Here is a 19,244-nt window from a genome sequence, read left to right on the forward strand (position 1 = left end):
TGCTGAAGAACCTGGTTGATCTTGTGACTTCCAAACATTGACCACCAGCCCTTGGAAGCCCACCATGATGGCACAAATCCCAGCTTCCTTATAGGCCTACCTTACCTGCACTGGACCTACAATCTAAAAAGTTAAATTTAAAGTTGAGGTGTAGAATAAGGTGGCTATGGCTTGGTTACCCATACAGGGGTGAAGGGTGTCTTTGCTGCCCTGTAGCCATAGGGTTCTTCCGGCTTATGGTTGGTTTCTCTCTGGCCACTCAGACACTGAATGCTTATCTCTGCTGTTTCTTCCCTTAACAAATCAGACTAAGCAAAAGCCCTCAACCCCCGCCCCAGTTTATCTCCCTCCTTTCCTGTCCCGCCTGCCCCCATTTGAATGTGCCCGGATGAAAGAGCCGCTCCTGAAACCTTGGGAATGAAAATACCTAATCAAGGATTTCTAATAGACCCCACTTAAATCATTAATTTATCAAGATTGGGAAGGCATTTAGGCTGATGAATGAAGCCAAGCTCTTGGCTAATTCCACCATTGCATTTTGGAACACACAACGAGCAGCTCTCAGAGCCCAGTTTAATTGAGTCAGCAGTTAATCAATGATTCGACTCAATCGCTGGTATTGGCCAGTTATTGATGGATGCCAAATGTAGGAGTCTACTCTTTGGGGGATCCTACGGACAGTTTGGAAAATGCCCATTTTATCCTCTTGAGCAAATTTAATCGCAGTCTGTTTTCGTAGCCTGTACTTTACGGTCATTGATGGCTGAGTGGTCATTAAGCACAAAGTTGAGGTGAAATTAGGTATAGTTCTCAACTTTTGCCATAACTGGCCATTGAGGTGTGTTTTGTGGTATTAGACTATTTACTGTATGTCATTGTATCAGTTTTATGTTGGCTGACTACTAAAACCAGAATCTCTGAAGACATTAACCAGATTTCCATCCAACCTTTTTATTTGATTGAAGTACATGTCGTTTAAAAAACATCACGACAGGCCGGATGGAAACAGCAAATGTGTTGGTAAACTTTCCAAATGTCGACAACACAAAATATGCCAGACTAGGTAGGATATTTTTGTCGGTAAAATTAATTATTTGAGAAATGGTGGTGGAAACGCCTTTTATGTGCAAATATCGATATACTAACCATGATGTTTGAGCCTCCCACTAAGATTCGGGAAAGCATGCTGTTTATTGGGCTACAGATAAAATAAGTTATGATGAAATTCACAGGGTGGAGAAAGTGCACGGTGATGAGCTTGAGGCTCCTTTAAAATAAATTTTCTAGGGTATTATTCTGGTGGCATGATAATCGATGTTTGGATGCCGTTTAATTTTTTTGTTTTATCTCACTCTTTTGTCCATAATGATCTCATTTTGTAGGCTATACCCGCACCGTACCTGCCAGCTATTGGCTAGAGCGCATGTTCCAAGACCAGAGTGGGCACAATCAATATATAACGCCATTTTTTGTTGTTGTGACAAAACCATCCGAGGAGTTAAATGTGATGGAAACCCATTTCACTTGTATTTTTTATTCGGTACATGGGAATTTAACCGCAATTTTTTTGAATGTGCCCTACGTCATCACGCACAGCCTTTAACCGCAACAGACTATCTATTGCATCTTGCCTATACATCGCCAATTGGATGTAAATCTAACTTGTGACACTGATTTAAAAAATAAAATAATGTATGGTTGTTTCACCTTTTTACAGGGAATCCTCTCCAACACATTGACTTGTCTCCCACATCCACCCCATGTTCGTGTAGTGGATGTAGCCTACATTAGTGAGTGATGTAAATGAAATTAGACACATTCCCAGTGACAGGTGAGATATCTCATGAGGGTAATTTAGTTCCATATACAGCCTGGTTAAGCAAAGCCTCCAGTCACAGGTACCACTAGTGAAGACCCTGGCGTTTCCTTGCTGGTGAATGTGTCATGCAGTAGTGTGGTCAGCTGTTTGTTCACCTGCACCCACCCGCAATTGCTAATAACCCATCCGCAACTGCCCAACTATATGTGAAAATGAGGCCCGCACCTGACCCTAACCCAGAAATATAGAAAATGCGCTGTAAGCCTAATTTAGATTGGCCTATGTTTCTGCTTATGATTTCCAACATTTTGGTAGGCTATTTGTTATTCAACTTATCTATAACTGCGTGCATGCAGCTTCTCTTCTGTCATTACTTGTTGCCCTAGAAGACTAAATAAACCTTGCTCACAAGAAAATCTGTCATACATTGATCAGATGAATGCTTCAATCTAGCTGACATCTTTAATTTGTTTTGTCTTTCATCTCTGCTTTTCTTGCACAGCAAAGACTTAGGGACCTGGGAGAAAATGCAAATTACATCAGTTTGACCTGTTTTACGGGAATGAAAAGCTGTGAAAATGACCCAACATTTCTGATCATAAGATTTCAGTTCGACTTGACGCAAATGCGGTTGAAATTCTATCCGCTTTTATTATGCTGATAAAGATGGAACCTTTAGAGACAGTCCCAAACCGCGCATTCATTATCTACTACTGTTCCCGAGTGAAAATGTACATTTGGTGTATCTTTTTACTGCAAGAACTGCTTCATTCTGCAGGAGATAATATTATATTCGGCTATGTGAGAGGTTATAGACCTACAGTCAGTTTCCAGATTTCTGTTACTATTCCATTCAACCCATTTGAACAGTAGACTACAGTTCCCTTGATGTGCCATATTTGAAGTCCCTGTCTTGTTACTGTCCAATTTGTATAGCGCCTCACAAACATCATTCTATAACATGGGCACTGCTATTGTCCTCTTTTACCACCTCACCAAATCTTTCCCAAACATTACTGTTCTGGCCCTACCTTTTCTTTATTTTCAACTCTCCATTTCGCAGCTTTTCTCTTCTTGAATTTAACTCCAACATTGTCCTTATGCCTCAGCGGATCGACATTAACTTTTTCTGGCCAAGTTCCCAAAAGCATTTGGCAATTGGCGCATATTTGGCATGCTTACAGTTGGGCCCTAAAGCTTAGGCTTACGAAAGAAAAACATAAATGTAGCCTGTAGATATGAATTGCACAATAATTATACATTTATGGATTTTTAATGCATTGTTTTTTCTTTATTCATTTTGGCTCCTTCCTCCTGACAGAGCTGGTGTAACTGAGTCAGGTTCGTAGGCCTCCTTGCTGACACACGCTTTTTCAGTTCTGCCCACAAATGTTCTATGGGATTGAGGTCAGGGCTTTGCGATGGCCACTCCAATACCTTGACTTTGTTGTCCTTAAGCCATTTTGCCACAACTTTGGAAGTATGCTTGGGGTCATTGTCCACTTGGAAGACCCATTTGCGACCAAGCTTTAACTTCTTGACTGATGACTTGAGATGTTGCTTCAATAGATCCACATAATTTTCCGTCCTCATGATGCTATCTATTTTGTGAAGTGCACCAGTCGCCCCTGCAGCAAAGCACCCCCACAACATGATGCTGCCACCCCCATGCTTAACGGTTGGGATGGTGTTCTTTGGCTTGCAAGCCTCTTCCTTTTTCCTCCAAACATAACGATGGTCATTATGGCCAAACAGTTTCATCAAACCAGAGGAAATTTCCCCAAAAAGTACGATCTTTGTCCTCATGTGCAGTTGCAAACCGTAGTCTGGCTTTTTTAATGGTGGTTTTGGAGCAGTGGCTTCTTCCTTGCTGAGCGGCCTTTCAGGTTATGTCGATATAGGACTTGTTTTACTGTGGATATAGATACTTTTGTACCTCCAGCATCTTCACAAGATCCTTTGCTGTTGTTCTGGAATTGATTTGCACTTTTCGCACCACAGTACGTTCATCTCTAGGAGACAGAACGCGTCTCCTTACTGAGCGTTATGGCAGCTGCGTGGTCCCATGGTGTTTATATTTGCGTACTATTGTTTGTACAAATGAACGTGGTACCTTCAGGCATTTGGAAATGGGAAAATACAAAAAGCAGACATTGAATATCCCTTTGAGCATAATTGAAGTTGTTAATTACACACAGTCAGTACAAAGATACAGGCGTCCTTCCTAACTCAGTTGCCTGAGAGGAAGGAAACCGCTCAGGGATTTCACCATGAGGCCAATGGTGACTTTATAACAATTACAGAGTAATTGCAGAGGATGGATCAACAACATTGTAGTTACTCCACAATACTAACTTAATTGGCAGCGTGAAAAGAACGACGCCTGTACAGAATAAAAATATATTCCAAAACATACATCCTGTTTGCAAAGTAATTCTGCAAAAAATGGGGCTTTTTTTTTTTCAAAACTTTTTGTCCTGATTACAAAGTGTTATGTTTGGGGCAAATCCAATACAACACATTATTGAGTATCACTATCCATATTTTCAAGCATAGTTGTGGCTGTATCATGTTATAGGAATGCTTGTAATTGTTAAGGACTGGGGAGTTTTTCAGGATAAAACAGGAATGGAGCTAAGCACAGGCAAAATCCTAGAGAGAAACCTGGTTCAGTCTGCTTTTCACTAGACACTGGGAGATTTTCAGCTTTTCAGCAGAACAATAACCTGAAACACAAGACCAAATCTACACTTGAGTTGCTTACCAAGAAGACGATGAATGTTCCTGAGTGGCCAAGTTACAATTTTGACTTTAATCTACTTGAAAATCTATGGCAAGACTTGAAAATTGTCTAGCAATAACCAACAACCAATTTGACGGAGCTTGAATAATTTTGAAAATAATTATGGGCTAATGTTGAACAATCCATGTGTGGAAAGCTCTTAGAGATTTAGCCAGAAAGATTCACAGCTATAATCGCTGCCAAAGGTGCCTCTACAAAGTACTGACTCGAGGGTGTAAATACTTACGTAAAATGAGATATTTCTGTATTTTATTTTTAATACATTTTTTTAAAAACATGTCACTTTGTCATTATGGGGTATTGTGTGTAGATGGGTGAGGGGGGAAAAATATACTTAGGCTGTAACACAACAAAATGTGGAATAAGTCAAGGGTTATGGATACTTTCTGAAGGAATTGTATTCCATTCGAATATTGGCTGGTGTTGACTACTAAGATTGACATATTTCTCACCTGTCTGCTCTGTGTGGTTCTTAGAGATCTACAAACCTCTGACTTTTGTGTGTGTGTGTGTGGTTCTCGACATCCATCTGACTTGATTGTGTCTGTCTGTGTCCTCAGAGATCCGTGCCCAGCTGGTGGATCAGCAGAAATGCCTGGACCAGCAGACAGAGATGAGGGTGCAGCTCCTCCAGGACCTGCAGGACTTCTTCAGGAAGAAGTCAGAGATTGAGATGGAGTACTCCAGGAACCTGGAGAAACTGGCAGAGAGGTTCATGGCTAAGACTCGGAGCACCAAGGACCACCAGCAGTACAAGTGGGTACAAGTGTATATAGGTCTTGTATGTGTTTTTCTCTTTTCCTGGGTCTGTGTCGATCTTTATCCCTGACTTTGGGTCTGTCTGCCTGGGTCTAGATCTGAGACTTTGTCGGTTTATGTCTTTCTTCTGTACAAGTTAAGTCACTGGATGGAACTGTCTCTGTCTGAAATATGCCTCTCTCAGGTTCAGTGTTCATGAATACCTTTTGCATTAGGCAACCAGAATCAATGTCATATTTGATTATATGTTCATGACTATCAATCTGGAAAATACATTCAACTTTGATTACAATGTTGACCCGGCAAATCAATGAATGGTTTTTATTATAATCAATCTGGTCCCACACACCCACCCACCCACCAGCAGCACTCAATGATTCCTTGTCCTATTTATTTCACATTATCAAACTGCATAAGACATTTAATTGTCATGTCATTCTACTAATTTCCTCTCCTCCATTAGACGACTGAAATCGATTTAGACGGGCGGGTGTTATTTCCCATTTTTTTCATACATTTTCAAATGTATGTGTTCCCGATTATGAATAAATTAACATTAATTATTGAAAGGCAATATCCTATGAAGGCAGGCTGTTACACCAGGAGCTCCAGCAATAAATATCCATATCCTCTATTTCCCCTTTAGCCCATTCTGCATAACGTCCCTTTTGTTCATCGGTACTTCCGATGGTTAGCACGGGTAGCCCTATATTTCAAATACTTTCCCCCATCTTACATCACAATTCACAAACTGTCACCCTCTCTGTCAATGTGCAGATGGTATTTCCAGCGCAATGTGAATTATGGAAGTGGAGAAACTCCAATGAACGAACCGATACCTCCCAGAATGGTTATAGATTTTTTTTTTTAAATGGATATCAGATTGATGACTGCTCACGCTCTCCAACGGTGACCAGATCCATAATACAGAATACATGGAATGGTGAGAGGAACCGTAATTCTATAATCATTATTGTGGAGAATAACCTAACTATGTCTATAGTGAGTTGGTCTCGGTCGGATGTAGTTTAACCACAAATGAGACAAGACCTGACATGACAAAAGATGAAAATGTGTTAATCTCTCCCCAAATCAATTGAAGTATGATCACACTGTAAGAGAAGAACTATCCCTCCATCCCTCCATCTCTTTCCCATGGCTTCTTTCCTTACCCCCTGTCTATGTGGTAAAGCACCGTTTGACTCTGGCCTGATGCCATGGATGAGCCGTATTGGAATGTTGACACAGTCGAGCAATGCTGTACTTGTGGTCTCATTACGCTGGAGGATACTGCTTATGGAAAAGGAAACATTAGCATATTGTTTGAACTTGCGGCGGGGACCAAAGAATAAAACGTCTGTTTGCCCTCCTCAGTGTCCTCATAGGCCTCTACTGAGTCTACTGCGCCTGAAAACCACAATGGCTCTACCAGCTGTGTGTGCATGACTGGGAGACGGAGGAGAATCTGATGGCATGGATCGCTAGCTGTGGATTTCATCGTGTGATATAGAGTCCAGTCTGTTCATTCGTCGGGTAAACATTTGTCAAGCAGCATATTTTGGTGCTCTGTAAATGCCAGACGTTTGACTAACAGTGAATGCCCTGCTGCCGGGTTTTAAGACGTGGCCTATTTATTTTTTGTGTTTGTATAAACAAGGTTAATACAGAACAGCTTATGTATTTTCCACATTCTCTAGGATGTTTTCTTTGGAACGACTTGTGTGAGGTTGAAAAAGTGCACTTACGTCTGACTCTGAGCTTCATGGCCTAACTTTAGTGCAGTGCCTCAGCCTAGCTTGGGCTGGCTGTGTGTGTAATAAAATGGATTAGCTTTAAAATCCGCTCTTTAAATCACTGGCTAATTAGCTGGCATTTCCGCACTGGAGAGCAGTGAATACTGACAAGCTGCGTGCAGTTGGGCTGCTAACTGCTGCTAACTGAGTTGAGCATTGTCACAGATTTATTGTGAAGTTTTTCCACATTTGACAGGGAGCCAAGTTATGTTCATTCAGTTTATGTTGGTCAAATAATAAAAATCACCAGAGAAGTTGGAGAAGTCAAGTCTTTGTCAGGTAACGTAGGACGCTTTGTACTAGCCCTGATGTCTGGCCTCTGACTCTCTTTCTCCAAATGGAGGAAAACAGAGGGGCTATGGTACATTTCAGTGTCCAGGACAAGGAATGTCTCGTCAGCCATGTTTTTCTACTCTATCGGGTCGCTTTCAGGAGTGAGATAAAGTGACTGTAAGGAAGTACACAATTTGTGCTACCTATGGGATTATTGCTACAGCACCTCAGTTGGCCTAGAACAATCTTGCTAGGGTACAGCTCTGCAGCAGCGGTAGGCGGTAGGGATGTTATTTTTGCTTGATAGCGTTAGCTAGCGCTAGTCGGCTGTACCTGCGCAAAAACACCAGTATTTTTCATCCTATAGTTTGTTCTCCATCTTCCTTTTAAATAGTGAGCTAACATGTTTTCAGCACTTTTAATATCCCTGACTGATCAAAACTAATTTTCTCATGCTCTCTCGTCTCTCTGCAGCAGCCGTGCACTGATTGTACAAAACATTGTACACTCAGTGCATGACCTAGACTGACCAGGTAAATCCAGGTAAAAGCTATGATCCCTTATTGATGTCACTTTTAAATCCATTTCAATCAATGTAGATGAAGGGGAGGAGACCAGTTAAAGATTTTTGAGCCTTGAGACAATTGAGACATGGATTGTGAATGTGTGCCATTCAGAGCGTGCATGGGCAAGATAAAAGATTTAAGTGCCTTTGAACTGGGTATGGTAGTAGGTGCCAGGCGCATCGGTTTGTATCAAGAACTGCAGCACTGCTTGGTTAGCTATGGATGCTTAGATAACTATGGACTGGTGGCAAATGTAGTTAATATATTTTATGATATACAGTACCAGTCAAAAGTTTGGACTAGAGGTCGACCGATTATGATTTTTCAACGCCGATACCGATTTATTGGAGGACCAAAAAAGCCGATACCGATTAATCGGCCGATTTTTAATGACAATTACAACAATACTGAATGAACACTTATTTTAACTTAATATAATACATCAATAAAATCAATTTAGCCTCAAATAAATAATGAAACATGTTCAATTTGGTTTAAATAATGCAAAAACAAAGTGTTGGAGAAGAAAGTTAAAGTGCAATATGTGCCATCTAAGAAAGCTAACGTTTAAGTTCCTTGCGCAGAACATGAGAACATATGAAAGCTGGTGGTTCCTTTTAACATGAGTCTTCAATATTCCCAGGTAAGAAGTTTTAGGTTGTAGTTATTATAGGAATTATAGGACTATTTCTCTCTATACCATTTGCATTTCATTAACCTTTGACTATTGGATGTTCTTATAGGCACTTTAGTATTGCCAGTGTAACAGTATAGCTTCCGTCCCTCTCCTCGCTCCTACCTGGGCTCGAACCAGGAACACAACGACAACAGCCACCCTCGAAGCAGCGTTACCCATCGCTCCACAAAAGCCGCGGCCCTTGCAGAGCAAGTGGAACAACCACTCCAAGTCTCAGAGCGAGTGATGTTTGAAACGCTATTAGCGCGCACCCCGCTAACTAGCTAGCCATTTCACATCGGTGAGTTGATAGGCTTGAAGTCATAAACAGCAGAGCTGCTGGCAAAATGCACGAAAGTGCTGTTTGAATGAATGCTTACGAGCCTGCTGGTGCCTACCATCGCTCAGTCAGACTGCTCTATCAAATCATAGACTTAATTATAACATAATAACACACAGAAATACGAGCCTTAGGTTATTATTATGGTCGAATCCGGAAACTATCATCTCGAAAACAAGACGTTTATTCTTTCAGTGAAATACGGAACCGTTCCGTATTTTATCTAACGGGTGGCATCCCTAAGTCTAAATATTCCTGTTACATTGCACAACCTTCAATGTTATGTCATAATTACGTAAAATTCTGGCAAATTAGGCGGCCCAAACTGTTGCATATACACTGACTCTGCGTGCAATGAACGCAAGAGAAGTGACACAATTTCACCTGGTTAATATTGCCTGTTAACCTGGATTTCTTTTAGCTAAATATGCAGGTTTAAAAATATATACTTCTGTGTATTGATTTTAAGAAAGGCATTGATGTTTATGGTTAGGTACACGTTGGAGCAACGATATGCACCGCATCGATTATATGCAACGCAGGACACGCTAGATAACTACACATGGTTGATGATATTACTAGTTTAACTAGTGATTGATTGATTGATTGATTGATTGTTTTTTATAAGATAAGTTTAATGCTAGCTAGCAACTTACCTTGGCTTGCTGCATTCGCGTAACAGGCAGGCTCCTCGTGGAGTGCAATGTAATCAGGTGGTTAGAGCGTTGGACTAGTTAACTGTAAGGTTGCAAGATTGAATCCCCTGAGCTGACAAGGTAAAAATCTGTCGTTCTGCCCCTGAACGAGTCAGAACGTTCCTAGGCCGTCATTGAAAATAAGAATGTGTTCTTAACTGACTTGCCGAGTTAAATAAAGATTAAATAAAGGTGTAACAAAAAATTAATAACAATAAAATTTAAAAAAACGGCAAAATCGGTGTCCAAAAATACCGATTTCCGATTGTTATGAAAACTTGAAATCGGCCCTAATTAATCGGCCATTCCGATTAATCGGCCGACCTCTAGTTTGGACACCTACTCATTCAAGGGTTTTTCTTTATTTTAACTATTTTCTACATTGTAGAATAATAGTGAAGACCTCAACGACGAAATAACACATATGGAATCATGTAGTAACCAAAAAAAGTGTTAAACAAATCAAAATATATTTTAGATTCTTCAAAGTAGCCACACTTTGCCTAGACAGCTTTGCACACTCTTGGCATTCTCTCAACCAGCTTCATGAGGAATGCTTTTCCTGAGGAATGCTTTTACAGTCTTGAAGGAGTTCCCACAAATGCTGAGCACATATTTCCGCCGGTCTAATGTCTATTGCTCGTGTTTCTTGGCCCAAGCAAGTCTCTTCTTATTGGTGTACTTTAGTAGGGGTTTCTTTGCAGCAATTCGACCATGAAGGCCTGATTCACGCAGTCTCCTCTGAACAGTTGATGTTGATGTCTGTTACTTGAACTCTGAAGCATTTATTTGGTAACTCTAATGAATTTATCCTCTTCAGCAGAGGTAACTCTGGGTCTTCCTTTCATGTGGCAGTCCTCATAAGAGCCAGTTTTATCATAGTGCTTGATGGTTTTTGCGACTTTATTGTCATTTTTTAAAATTTAACCTTTATTTAACCAGGTAAGCTAGTTGAGAACAAGTTCTCATTTACAACTGCGACCTGGCCAAGATAAAGCAAAGCAGTGCGACACAAACAACAACACAGAGTTACACATGGAATAAACAAACATACAGTCAATAACACAATAGAAAACGTCTATATACAGTGTGTGCAAATGAGGTAAGATAAGGGAGGTAAGGCAATAAATAGGCCATAGTGACGAAATAATTACAATTTATCAATTAAACACTGGAGTGATGGATGTGCAGAAGATGAATGTGCAAGTAGAGATACTGGGATGCAAAGGAGCAAAAAAATAAAAATTAAATAACAGTATGGGGATGAGGTAGTTGGGCTATTTATAGATGGGCTATGTATGTATGAGCTGCTCTGACAGCTGATGCTTGAAGTTAGTGAGGGAGATATGAGTCTCCAGCTTCAGTGATTTTTGCAATTCGTTCCAGTCATTGGCAGCAGAGAACTGGAAGGAAAGGCAGCCAAAGGAGGAATTGGCTTTGGGGGTGACCAGTGAAATATACCTGCTGGACCGCGTGCTACGGGTGGGTGCTGCTAAGGTGACCAGTGAGCTGAGATAAGGCGGAGCTTTACCTAGCAAAGACTTATAGATAACCTGGAGCCAGTGGGTTTGGCGACGAATATGAAGCGAGGGCCAGCCAACGAGAGCATACAGGTCGCAGTGGTGGGTAGTATATGGGGCTTTGGTGACAAAACGGATGGCACTGTGATAGACTGCATCCAATTTGCTGGGTAGAGTGTTGGAGGCTATTTTCTAAATTACATTGCCGAAGTCAAGGATCGGTAGGATAGTCAGTTTTACTAGGGTATGTTTGGCAGCATGAGTGAAGGATGCTTTGTTGTGAAATAGGAAGCCGATTCTAGATTTAATTTTTGATTGGAGATGCCTCATGTGAGTTTACAGTATAACCAGACAGCTAGGTATTGTGTTGTCCACATATTCTAAGTCAGAACCGTCCAGAATAGTGATGCTGGACGGGCGAGCAGGTGCGAGCAGTGATCGGTTGAAGAGCATGTATTTAGTTTTATTTGCATTTAAGAGCAGTTGGAGGCCACGGAAGGAGAGTTGTATGGCATTGAAGCTTTTGAAGAAACTTTCAAAGTTCTTGAAATTTTCCGCCGGATTGACTGACCGTCATGTCTTAAAGTAATGATGGCCAGTCATTTATTTATTTGAGCTGCTAACATAATTGCAAAAGGGTTTTCTAATGATCAATTAGCCTTTTAAATTAGAAACTTGGATTAGCTAACACAACGTGCCACTGGAACACAGGAGTGATGGTTGCTGATAATTGGCCTCTGTAGATATTCCATACAAAATCAGCTGTTTCCAGCTACAATAGTCATTTACAACAATAACAATGTCAACACTGTATTTTTGATCAATTTTATGTTATTTTAATGGCCAAAAGGTGTGCTTATCTTTCAAAAACATTTCTAAGTGACCCTAAACTTCTGTGTGTGTGTGTGTGTTTATTAATGTCCATGATTTTGGAATGAGATGTTCGACAAGCAGATGTCCACATACTTTTGGTAATGTTGTGTGTGTGTTGGGAAAGTATTCAGACCACTTGACATTTTGTTACGTTATTCAGAAATGTATTAAATTCATTTTCCCTCATCAATCTACACACAATACCCCATAATGCCAAAGCGAAAACAGTTTTTTATTTTTATTTTAGCTAATGCATTAAAAATAAAAAACATACCTTATTTACATAAGTATTCAAGAAATTGTAATTTAGCTCAGGTGCATCCTGTTTCCATTGGTCATCCTTGATGTTTCTACAACTTGATTGAAGTCCACCTGTGGTACATTAAATTGATTGGATCCAAAATGATTTGGAAAGGCACACACCTATCTATACAGTGCATGCCAGAGCAAAAACCAAGCCCTGATGTCGAAGGAATTGTCCGTAGAGCTCAGAAACAGGATTGTGTCAAGGCACAGATCTGGGGAAGGGAACAAAAACACATAAACAGCTGCAGCATTGAAGGTCCCCAAGAACACAGTGGCCTACATCACTCTTAACTGGAAGAAGTTTGGAACCAACAAGACTCTTCCTAGAGCTGGCCACCCAGCCAAACTGAGAAATTGTGGGACAAAGGCCTTGGTCAGGGAGGTGACCAAGAACCCAATGGTCACTCTGACAGAGCTCCAGAGTTCCTCTGTGGAGATGGGAGAACCTTCCAGAAGGACAAACATCTCTGCAGCACTCCACCAATCAAGCCTTTATGGTTGAGTGGCCAGACGGAAGCCACTCCTCAGTAAAAGGCACATGACAGCCCGCTTGGAGTTTGCCAAAAGGCACCTATTGACTCTCAGTCCATTAGAAACAAGATTCTCTGGTCTGATGAAACCAAGATTGAACTCTTTGCCAAGTGTCACGTCTGGAGGAAACCCTGCACCATCCCTACGGTGAAGCATGGTGGTGGCAGCATCATGCTGTGGGGATGTTTTTCAGCAGCAGGAACTGGTAGACTAATCAGGATCAAGGCAAAGCTGAACGGAGCAAAGTACAGAGAGACCCTTGATGAAAACCTGCTCCAGAGTGCTCAGGACCTCAGACTGGGGTGAAGGTTCACCTTCCAACAGGACAACTACCCTAAGCACACAGCCATGACAACGCAGGAGTGGTTTCGGGACAAGTCTCTGAATGTGCTGGAGTGGCCCAGCCAGAGCCTGGACTTGAACCCGATGGAACATCTCTGGATAGACCTGAAAATAGCTGTGCAGCAACGCTCCCCATCCTACCTGACAGAGCTTGAGAGGATCTGCAGAGAAGAATGGGAGAAACTCCCCAAATACAGGTGTGCTAAGCTTGTAGTTTCATACCCAAGAAGAATCGATGCTGTAATCACTGCTAAAGGTGCTTCAACAAAGTACTGAGCAAAGGGTCTCAATACTTATGTAAATTTGATATTTCAGTTTACATTTGTTTATAAATTATCAAAAAATTCTAAAAACCTGTTTTGCTTTTTCATAATGGGGTATTGTGTGTAGATTTGAGGGGGGGGGGACGATTTAATACATTTTAGAATAAGGCTGTAACGTTACAAAATGTGGTCTGAATATTTTCTGAACGCACTGTATATCGACAGAAATAAGATAGATCTTGCTTCTGTTGCCTGTTTGAGTTTTTGTTTAATAGCCTACTGATTCCGTGAGCACCAAGCCTCATGCAAGGTCAAAATGTCGGGTAAAGCAATTTCACAGATTCAGCTGTTTTGAATTGTATTATTATGATAATCAATAGAGTAATAAGTAATGTCGTTTTCATTAGTAGGCTTTGTATAGTAGCCTTGTATAACCACCATCGAGCTGTAGGCCTGAGAGAGCATCCTGTTTAGTCTTAATACCGTAACTTACTTAGGCCTATATTTCAATAGGCTACTGTATCAGTCAATCAATCACACAGCATACAGGACGTTAATGCTTTGAAATGCAATCAAGCATTTTAGTTTTCAATTAAATAACAAAGGGAGCTTTGAATAATTAGCCTAAACAATAAATAAACCGCAATTCAAGAATGCTTGCAACTGTTTTTAGTATGCTGTAATAAAGGCTTTATATATCTTTTTTTTGTTAGAAAAGACTCTCTGGTACAGTTATTTAGTGTCGATTACACTGTTCCAAAAGATCCCCATATATAATACATCTAACAGCAACTGTTTGGCACACACAATACTCACTCAATGCTTGTTCCTATACCCTATTTTTTTCTGGATCTCCAGTAGTTTCCACAACTAAGTAAAATGTCTTCCACAGATCTGACTTCTCCTTTCCCTCCTGAGCAACCAGTAAACATTCACCCATTTCGAGTTTCTTTTTCATGTCCTCCGCATCCATTTCGCTGTCATGGTGTTCATAGTTTGTTATAACCAATTTATTGATGTGATTATGATAGGCTATAGGTCAGGCCCTATTTGTCACATGCATGAGATGTTTCACGTAAAGAGAGCAAGGGTTGAGGGAATAGGGAATATTTTTCCAAAAACAAATTAGGGATTTCGGTAACAGAACTTTTCAGTCAGAAGCGAACAAGAAACTAAATGGCTGTAATGATGTTGCAGCTTCCTCATGGACAGCCCAAAAAAACACTTGTTGTGCTGTGGTGCCTTTTCACTGCAGTAGGGAGGAGAGCGAGACCACTTTCGCCAGTCACACAGTGTGACCATCTTGAGTCATTTGTGTGTCTTTGTTATCTAATCAAAGTGTGCTTAAAGCATCAGACAAGCTCAGTGCATATGTAGTTGACGTTATTCAAACAAATACGGTTTATCTGTCTATATATGGAAACATTTTGTATGGAAACATTTTGACCAATCGATTGGTCGAAAGAACAGGACAAGACTCGGTCGACCCAAGTTATTTTTTGTTGTTGTCAGGGACAGCTCTAAAACGCTTGCACACACACGCCTAACTCAATGGCCTGTCACTTGGTCCAGCAGTATGTCTCAATAGCCTGCACACAACCCCACTATTAGGCCATTGATTTATTACAACAGCTACTGTTCATTCAATGGCTCCCGTAGTGTTTCCATCTACACTAGTTACACATTTGGAATAAGGACCCTTTTAGGTCCCAAAGCCTTTTCTTCCATTCATTCGGACGTTTCGGGGGATTGTAATTGTAAGTTCCTGTCCGTTGTTCATTACAGCCATTATGCGAACAAAGCGTGTGATGAGAGAAGGCTGTGTGGTGACTCATCAGCTGTCTCTTTTAGCCTACATCCCAAATTGCACCCTATTCCCAATCCCTATATAGTGCACTACTGTTGACTAGTGGCCCATATGACTCTGGTCAAAAGTAGACGGCCGTACGGACACACACTGTAGTGCACCCCTCTCTCAATAAGAGCCCCTCCACTAGCGGATGGGGATATTAAAAGGCCCAGTTATCTAACCCACGGTCACAGCTGATGTCCCATGACCAAGCTCATTACTGTAGAGACCGGCCAATCACATACTCAAGTGTACACGCACACATAGTAGACCCACATGTGCATGCACACACATACACTTCACACAAACACTCACTTTCTGGTAGCCCTCGCTCTCTCATACATACTAGGCTAAAAAAACACACACTTGCGCACACACAGGCAGGAACAGAGAATAAATGAAAGAGCGCCACGCCACTGAGGCATAAGGCAGGAAAGATTTACGGTAACTGCAGTCTTGAGAGTGTGTGTGTGGGTGTGATGCTGTCCAGCAACTCTGCCATAAGTATTCTATTGCCATAACTGTTTGTTTCTTCCTGGTAACTTCCCTGCCAATGCCATGTTCTGTACATGTTTCCCCCATGCGTCACTTATGCTTTTAGCTAAATTTGATTATTCCTTTTATGAAAAATGGCCTTGCGTTTGGCAGTCACCAGGATGTTTTTCATTTCCTGTCCTGTCTTTTGTCACATGCCCTATAGTTCCTGTTTTCCAAACTTCCCAGAGAGTTCTGAGAGAGAGATGGAATGTTACAGCTCTGTGGTCCGGGATGTTTTGTCCGCTTCCAGCAGCTATCATCAAAGAGTTATGTAGTTCAGGGATGCAGCATTGGCCATGTGCCAGGGCGAGGGTACAGAGTTTCACCTGTTGCGTTGACAAGTGCGGGTGTACTGCCTGTCTTTGCTGACTGACCTTCGGGGTGGAGCTCTTCCAGAGTTCCAGAGGAGAGTTTCCATATGGTTCCTGCCAGCTGGCCCTAAGGCCTCAGGACCTGGCCTTTCTTCTGTCCTCCTTCCTCTCCTCGGCGAACTGCTCTGCTCCACAGCAGGAGCAATGTTTTAGATTAAATTGAGGAATTCAGCCTGCTGAAGGCCGCTGCTTAAGCACAGCCATGTCTCACTCTGTCTGTCGCTTTCTCTCTTTCTCCCTCTTAGCCTATTTTCTTTTCCTCTTTCTGTATTGTCTCTTGTAATGCTCTATTCTAAAACTTTACTACATGTAAAGTAACTTCTCTAACAAATTATCTAACAAGGAAGTCTTTAGTTTCCTAAGTTTACGTAAGCTTGTGGCGGCGCTCTCCCCTGTTGCGAGAAATCAGATCAGCTTAAAACATTGCTTCAGCTATGCCCCAGAAATGTTGTTGACACACACTCTCCAATCCAACTCTCCCACAGGTGCAGTGTGCACTCGGTGCTGATATATAGTGCATGCTATTATATAGGGCACTCATCACCTGGGGAGGGCTATGGAAGCTAATACTTACTAGCTAATATTTTTTTGTGATTTTATTTTATTTCACCTTTATTTAACCAGGTAAGCTAGTTGAGAACAAGTTCTCATTTACAACTGCGACCGGGCCAAGATAAAGCAAAGCAGTGTGACACAAACAACAACACAGAGTTACACATGGAATAAACAAGCGTACAGTAAATAACACAATAGAAAAAAATAAAGTCTATATACAGTGTGTGCAAATGGTGTGAGGAGGTAAGGCAATAAACAGGCCATAGTAGCGAAGTAATTACAATTTAGCAGATTAACACTGGAGTGATAGATGAGCAGATGATGATGTGCAAGTAGTGATAGTGGTGTGCAAAAGAGCAGAAAAGTAAATTAAAACAATATGGGAATGAGGTAGGTAGATTGGGTGGGCTATTTACAGATGGACTATGTACAGCTGCAGCGATCGGTTAGCTGCTCAGATAGCTGATGTTTAAAGTTAGTGAGGGAAACATAAGTCTCCAACTTCAGCGATTTTTGCAATTCGTTCCAGTTACTGGCAGTAGAGAACTGGAAGGAAAGGCGGCCAAAGGAGGTGTTGGCTTTGGGGATGATCAGTGAGATATACCTGCTGGAGCGCGTGCTACGGGAGGGTGTTGTTATCGTGACCAGTGAGCTGAGATAAGGCGGAGCTTTACCTAGCATAGACTTATAGATGACCTGGAGCTAGTGGGTCTGGCGCCGAATATGTAGCAAGGGCCAGCCGACTAGAGCATACAGGTCGCAGTGGTGGGTGGTGTAAGGGGCTTTGGTAACAAAACGGATGGCACTGTGATAGACTGCATCCAGTTTGCTGAGTAGAGTATTGGAGGCTATTTTGTAGATGGCATCGCCGAAGTCGAGGATCGGTAGGATAGTCAGTTTTACTAGGGTAAGTTTGGCTGCGTGAGTGAAGGAGGCTTTGTTGCGAAATAGAAAGTTGATTCTAGGTTTGATTTTGGATTAGAGATGTTTAATATGAGTCTGGAAGGAGAGTTTACAGTCTAGCCAGACACCTAGGTATTTGTAGTTGTCCACATATTCTAAGTCAGAACCGTCCAGAGTTGTGATGGTGGACGGGCGGGCGGATGCGGGCAGCGAACGGTTGAAAAGCACGCATTTGGTTTTACTAGCATTTAAGAGCAGTTGGAGGCCACAGAAGGAGTGTTATATGGCATTGAAGCTCATTTGGAGGTTAGTTAACACAGTGTCCAAAGAAGGGCCAGATGTATACAGAATGGTGTCGTCTGCGTAGAGGTGGCTCAGGGAATCACCCGCAGCAAGAGCGACATCGTTGATATATACAGAGAAAAGAGTCGGTCCGAGAATTGTAGTACCCCCATAGAGACTTCCAGAGATCCAGACAACAGGCCCTCCGATTTGACACACTGAAGTTTGTCTGCGAAGTAGTTGGTGAACCAGGCGAGGCAGTCATTTGAGAAACCAAGGCTATTGAGTCTGCCGATAAGAATAAGGTGATTGACAAAGTCTAAAGCCTTGGCCAGGCTTGGGCCTGATCCACATTAAGAAGTCTTGCAACATCTCGCTAGGTGAGTGTTGAGCAGACAGGACAGAGCTGTCAGGTAACCGAGACCTTGATCTCCAAGCTCACATTTGCTTTTCACGTCACTTCCTGTTGAACGTGGAACAAGGGAGAGCTTGGTTAGTTATTTTGGAAAGTTTGTTGTGAAAGTCTATAGAAAAAGTTTGGTTACTAGATAGCTACCTTTTGAGTTTTGATCCTGTGACGCGGTTGGCATCAGTTGCTGGGACCGCTAGCCTAGGTGCTAGCTAGCTGCCTAATCAAGCCAGCGGTGTTTTCTTGAGGGCTTGAACGCCACACTCGACAGTTAGCCATTGTGGCTGGGACCGCTGATTGTCCCGGGCTTGTGGCTGTCTAGATCCCTGCTGTTTGTTGTTGTTTCAAATAAAATGTGATTTGTCACATGTGCCTAATACAACAGATGTAGACCTTACAGTGAAATGCTTACTTACAAGCCCTTAACCAACAATGGCAGTAAAAAAAAGTAAGCGAATACCCCCCCCCCCCCAAAAAAAAAGTGATAGTAAAAGTAACACAATAAAATAACAATAACAAGAATATATACATGGGGTAACGAGGCAAGGTGCGGGGGTACAGGTTAGTCGAGGTAATATGTATATGTAGGTAGGGGTGAAGTGACTATGCATAGATAATAAACAGCGAGTAGTGGCAGCGTAAAAAAAGGTGGTCAATGCAAATAGTCCAGGTAGCCATTTGATGTTTAGCAGTCTAATGGTTTGGGGGTAGAAGCTGTTAAGGAGCCTTTTGGACCTAGACTTGGTGCTGTGGTACTGCTTCCCATGCGGTAGCAGAGA

The 19,244-nt window shown here is 41.8% G+C and overlaps 1 protein-coding gene across 1 annotated transcript in view; it reads left to right on the plus strand.

The window, feature by feature from the left end:
* LOC120065930 (SLIT-ROBO Rho GTPase-activating protein 1-like) overlaps positions 1-19,244 on the plus strand; it is a 162,285-nt gene that overhangs the window by 43,343 nt on the left and 99,698 nt on the right. Inside the window, exon 2 of the mRNA XM_039016971.1 lies at positions 5,183-5,378. Within this exon, the coding sequence (XP_038872899.1) occupies positions 5,183-5,378 (196 nt within the window). The remainder of the gene's footprint in view (positions 1-5,182; positions 5,379-19,244) is intronic.

The sequence above is a fragment of the Salvelinus namaycush genome, chromosome 21, assembly GCF_016432855.1.
Source record: "Salvelinus namaycush isolate Seneca chromosome 21, SaNama_1.0, whole genome shotgun sequence".
In the NCBI taxonomy this organism is placed as follows: domain Eukaryota; kingdom Metazoa; phylum Chordata; class Actinopteri; order Salmoniformes; family Salmonidae; genus Salvelinus; species Salvelinus namaycush.